The 6,000-nt window shown below is 53.5% G+C and overlaps 1 protein-coding gene across 1 annotated transcript; it reads right to left on the bottom strand.

Annotated features, from left to right (window-relative positions):
- Nucleotides 1-1,594: 1,594 nt before the first annotated feature.
- Nucleotides 1,595-2,947, bottom strand: PLICBS_010139 (uncharacterized protein; the record flags this gene model as incomplete). Its single annotated transcript, XM_065601835.1, has 3 exons — nt 1,595-1,675; nt 1,739-1,943; nt 1,995-2,947. 3 exons carry the CDS (start codon nt 2,945-2,947, stop codon nt 1,595-1,597), a joined length of 1,239 nt encoding a protein of 412 aa, XP_065457907.1.
- Between the last annotated feature and the right edge of the window lie 3,053 nt (nt 2,948-6,000).

Here is a 6,000-nt window from a genome sequence, read left to right as displayed (position 1 = left end):
AGGAGCTGCGTCTCAAGCGTTTGTACGGAAAGATGCCGCGCAAAGGGGACCTTCTCGCTCATCAGTTGGAGGTACCCGAGATCGGTCCTGTAATTGGCAGGCTTGACTAACCATCGTTGTCCGTCACAGGGAAGGAAGTACTTCGACTCCGGTGACTTCTCTCTCTCCCAGGCACACAGGTCTTCGGATGCCGGCGCGGTAAAGACTGGGTGCGAGCATCCCCTCCGAGAGGGTATATCTCAACCCTTTTCTGCTGTTCCAAGCTCCAGTAATGTTAGAGACATTTCGCAGCATCAAGAGCAAGGTGAAGTGGGATCTGGCTTGGCAAGATCTGGCAGCCAACTCCGAGAGGGAGCCAGCCAGGCTCATGGCGGATTTGGAGAGGAGGGAGAAGTGAAAAAAGAGCACTAGACTACTGTTATTGTACTGTACAGACATTTTCGCTTCTGGGCTACTGTGCGCCTCCAGGCCGTTCCGGTTTGAGAAAGACTGTAGACCTCCCCGAGGCGTGCTTGCAATCAGTGGTCGGCCAGCCTAACGCCGGTGACAACTAGGTAGGCTGAATGGCCGAGCTAGTCTCTTCTGACCCAGCTTCGAATCAGCTAGTCCCGTGACCGTTTTCGGTCAGCAGCCTTCCCTTCCGAATCATGAGGTTTCACGGAAGGGTCTCCCGTGAATTATTGAGAAAATGTGACCGGCGTCGCCACTCGGAGAACAACCAGCAATGTCAGCATCTCCGCTCAGAGGGTTGACTCAACCACCGATCCTCCTCCCCTCGCAATTTACCACCTAGTGGGGTATGTATGCTCTGTGGGGTATGTATGCTCTCTGACTAGGTGTCGCCTTGCCCTCGGACACATGCAATTGGATCCCTCATACGTTGTTGCGGCTTGACTTCTCCAGGTTATGGTTTCTCCGCCACGATGCCATCAGATATTTGCATCTTCGACGCCGGCACTTCGGGACCGGGCTCACTTTCATTGAAGTTTTCCTTCCATTAACATCAGCGGCGTGCACAAGCACGCTATTGGCAGCGCCGCTGCCTATCAACTGTAGCGACAACTTCAGGCAACTCAGGCCCTGCCTGCTACGATTTCCGTGGGATCCGTGTGAGAATAAAATTCATCGCAGAAAGAAGAATTTAGATCTTTCGTTGGCCGATTCAGGAATCTCAATCCGTATTGTCACCAGTTATGCACATATGACGTGGCAGCAGCTTTGTGGTATATTTACTTTGCCTCTTTGAATCAAGCAAACCGTAGGACCGCACCATGTCCCACCATAGACGAACGTCCCGTACGCTTGAGGCAGGAGACAGTAATACAAATATGTAGCCATTCTGCATCGCTACAAGCGCTACAAGGAAGTTGTTCTTCCTGCTCGTGGTCCAATGAAGGCTCTCGTTCTCCGAGGTGCCGCAAACAGCACCGCATGCTGTGTAGCAGCTCGGCCCACAGCTGTTGCAAGCACCGGAGGAAGAACACAGGGTCGCGTCCCACAGAACGGGGAAGGCCTGCGGCGATATCCACATGGGAGTGTAGTGAAGGTCGCCCGGGTCTCGTCCCACTCGATCTTTACTGCGCTGAATCGATCATTACGTCTCCGCTCCGCCCTCGCCGAACTCAACCGCTCGGTGGTCGGTCCCGTAGCCGGCTTGACCGTCTGAGAGAAGCCGCTGATATTCACGTGAAGTGTCTAGCTTTGTTTGCTCCCCGGCAACAAATTCACGGCCTCGAACCGTTACAAAGGCGGTTAGGACAGCGCCGCTGAGCGCACCTGCCGCAGCAAGGGCCGCGTTGACGGGAATCGGGTTGCCTTGAAGGACGTCATGTGTGATAGAGTCAAGGCCGGTCTGGGCAAAGTTGATTAGACCCGAAACACATACGAGTGTTCCGTAGATCCGCCCGAAGGTTCCAAAGCCGAAAACCTTGGTCGCATAGTCACTGTCGATTGTGTTAGAGCGGGTGGCTGGTCGGGTCAAATAGGATACTCACGAGATGGCAGAGTAATACAGCGGCCGGAAAATGACGAACACAACGACAGTCACGTAGCCTGCCCAGAGATGTGGTATGCAATTCAGAACGCCTATGCCACCGATGAGGACCGTTAGGCAGCCAAATATCGTAGGGACGCTGAGATTGTTGAGCAATATGCCGATAACTGGTGTTGAAGCGACTCCTCCAACTGGTAGTGCAATGTCGAAAAAGTGATTCAACGTTGCAGCAACGTCTTCTGAGCCCAACATGTAGCGGTACTGCGCACGTATGGTGGCAATGAAGTAGTTCATGCGCAACATTTGAAGAGTTGTTAACAGTAGGATGAGCATGAACCAGGGCGTGAGCATCTGCTTGCGAGCTTGGAGGCCATGCAGCACTCCCCAAACACCGCTAGCAGTATGCTGCTCCGCGTTTGTTCTTCGCCGCTCTTGGCGTTGGTCAGCGTCGCCTGCAATATTTTCGATCTGGCTCAACGTGGCCCTGCGCCGAGCCGCGCGAGCGTTTTGAATCCTTGCCAACTCCCTCCTGTCGTGCACATCCTGGTCCGATACGTGGATGTCACGGTTATTGTCTTGTGCTTCGTCTATCTTGCGCTCCAGTTCCGTAATTGTGTGGTAGGAGTGCCTTGGCATATAAGCAAATTCAGCTACAATAATAAGAGTCGGAACAATGGCGTAGCTGAAGAAGAACGTGTGAAGCGAAAAACTGCCGTGGGTGCTTTCGTATACCATGCGATATATCAGAAAGACAGCGGCAGACGCATCAAAAGCACCCGTCACCATTGCGACGATGATGCCCGAGTGTTTCGGGAAGGCGTTCGCAAGCTGAAAGCTCGGGACGAAAATAAACGTCCCCCCAACGGAGAGCAGCACATTTGCTACCAGGTAACCGTTCAGCTTTGCGATCGCAAACGAGGCCGCCATCAAGAGACTGCCTAGTGCCAGAGCCATGCACGCCACGACCCAACAAGCACGACGACCATATCTATCCAGAATAGAGCCAGCCAGGAGCGATGATACGTTGGCGGTGACAGAGGCGACGATGAAGAAGAGATTTAGAGCCAGATCCTGCTTGTCACAGGGAATGAGGCGACTGCCATCGTTATGGCCGGAATGACTTATGGTGTTGAAGTCACACAGATCGCCATACACACCTTCGGAGATCAACACAGGCTTGAGTGCAGCAAAGCCGAACACGATACCTGCGGACAGCCAGCACGCTACCACCGCCGTCGCAACCTGAGCTTGCGCAATTGGTTAGCAAGAAATGAATGGAGCGGATTTGGGTGAAACATACCGCATCGTTTCGCAGTGGATACTCTGTAAGCAGCAGTACGAGGCCTCTGGTATGGAAATCCAACTGGAGCAAAGCTCATCCGGCGCCATTTTGGCTCGATAGCTGATTCTGCTGACGCCTCATGTCTGTTGGCAGGACGGACGATGGGATCATGGCATGAAAGGCGTTCATAGTCAAAGCCTTCCGCCTGTGTGACGTGTTGTGCCAATGACATTGCGCCAGTGGCAGGAGTGCAAGGACACGACAAAATCCACAGGACGTTGGTAGCGACCTGCACACGGCCGTGGCCGTGGTTTTAAGTGTGAGCAGAGGCGCCCACCGACACGCCAGCGCCGCTGTCGTCACTGGCACGGGCGCCGCAAGGGCAGTTCCAGCACGTTCCATCCAGTGGGTGTACCCACCCAAGAGCCAAGGTGGGGGGCCGTGTTTCTGCCCAGCCGCCACAAAGTGCTGGGTGGACGACAGCTGGGTCCGGTGTCTCACAATACTGTGCATGCAGGGGGTAGGATTTGGACGGATTACTTCAAGATTACATCACGTCTATCCTCGTCCCGCAAGCAGTCTCGGCCTCTAAATATCACTTCTCCTGGAGTTGCACCCGGAGTGCAGTGCTTCCAGTGCTTCCTCTACTCGAACAGTGCCAATTTAACTTCATCCCGATAGATGCTTTCAACGCAAGGCAACCTGGTAGTCTACCACCACACGCTGGATTGACTGTCATTGCCGCATGTGGATGGCATACGTGAACCCGTGTGCTCGGATGAGGACACGATGCATCCGCAAAGTGGAGTTGGTGAGGACTTTGCCGACGGACACGGCTTTGACAGATGGGAGCAGACGTCAGGAAGGGCCAACCGACTACCACAGAATGAAGTTATGGCGATACCTCCGTTTCTTCGAAAGCTGAGCCTGTAAGTGAGGACGTGCCGCTTCGTGTGCTCTAATCTGACATCTAGGCAGACTTCTCAGCGAGCCAGATAACAGAAGCATAATTCGGTGGTCCGATAAAGGAGATTCCTTCGAAATATCGGACAAAGATGGATTTGCCGAGAAGCTACTCCCTCAGCTATTCAAACACAAGAACTTTACAACTTTCGTCCGACAACTGAACATGTACGGATTCCAGAAGTGCGGATGCTTGGGGGACAATTCTATGCGAGCGAATGAGCTAAAGAGGACTCCAATCGAGTATCACCATCCCTATTTTCGGCGGGGGCGTCCGGACCTGCTGTTGCGTATCCGCAGGCCAAAATTCGGAAATTCCAGGAAAGCCAACGAGAAGGTCAGGCTCGGGAACGAAGCTGTACGAAATCGATACCAGTCAATTGCGTTCTTCGTTCCACCAATAGCGACGGAGAGCGTTCGGCCGCTGCCAAAGTCGAAGGGTATAAGAGCAGCCAAAGAAGAGCTGGATGAGGTCCGAAGGCAGCAGGCAGAAGCGCTCATCGCTATGAACGAGCTAGAGCGTGATGACGCCAACCTGCGCACTCAGGCACTGGTATTCCAAAGGCAGCATGACAGTCACGAGAAGTCAATCAACGCTATACCTGACGTCTTAGCCCATATTCTGAGCAGGTGCCAAGACAGTGTCAGTGAGAAGACTCTGCACAACCCCACCCCCAGTGCCCAAATCGACCAGCAAGGGTCATGTCAATATCAAGCCGCTCATTCACGTAGACCGTTACCAGCACTGCTGCCTACTATCGGTGGCGATAGCTTCAGGCAACCTGGCTTCTGCCTGTCGTGTCTCAGATGCCTGCCTCAATCGGCACAGGTATAAAATACCGACTACAGTCAATCGTTAGATAGAAGAATCAAGAGTCTTTTGTTGCCCAATTCGCTGGGGACCTTCTGCCCGGTCGTCAGTTAGTCATGCACACGTGCAGTGCGACAGGTCATGTCCAGCCAAAGACAGTACCTCTGGCCCATGCGATTTGCTCAGCTTACAGCTCTCTTCTACACCTTACCGTGAGCGGCAAGAGAGGCCCTGGGATTTGATAACATCTAACCCGCCTCAGCCACCAGACACTAGGGCTGGGCAGTCATCCCTGGCAACTCATACTAGTCCATTGTCCCGGTCGACTGGCAATGACGCGAGCCTACTGTTTCCGGATGTATTGTCGGGAATCAGTGGGGAAATGGTGAAACAATACGCCACCGCGGGTATTGCCACGAAAGCGACATGCCTGTCGGGAATGAGCTATCCTGACCGTGAGAGCATTGTGACTAAGGGCACCTATAGTTGCGAACTTTTGCATACGTCTGGCCGGGCAGCGACAACCCCGGTAGCGCCTGCAATGTTCCCCACCTTAGGCCAGAAGATCACGGGTGACCATGTAGTGAAAGTTGAGCCGTTTGCCTTGACACAAGTTACGGAAAAGACTGCGGCGGCACCGTCGTCCCGAACCATACAATCCTCAACCGAATTGTCGCGCCACGAACGTCCGCCTGATCTTGTCGAATCACCCCAAAATTCATAATGAGCAAACACTTGATTGTTACGAGCTTGACGACTTGTTCGGCAGTCCAACCTCTTGGGGCTCGATGGATGAGTCTGTTGACGCTGACAGGGCTTGCATTACTAACGATGATCTTAAAACCATGATCAGTGACAGCGCAAGGGGCGTTTGGGTCAACTAGCGGTTTCCACCGCTGGTTCGTCGCTACGTGTTTCACGCCCCTACGAGGGTTTTACAGACCATACGCA

This window comes from Purpureocillium lilacinum (genome assembly GCF_023168085.1).
Source record: "Purpureocillium lilacinum CBS 284.36 DNA, scaffold_8, whole genome shotgun sequence".
NCBI classification, from domain to species: Eukaryota; Fungi; Ascomycota; class Sordariomycetes; order Hypocreales; family Ophiocordycipitaceae; genus Purpureocillium; species Purpureocillium lilacinum.
Note: the sequence above shows the minus strand (reverse complement) of the source record. Positions and strands in the feature narration are given on the sequence as shown.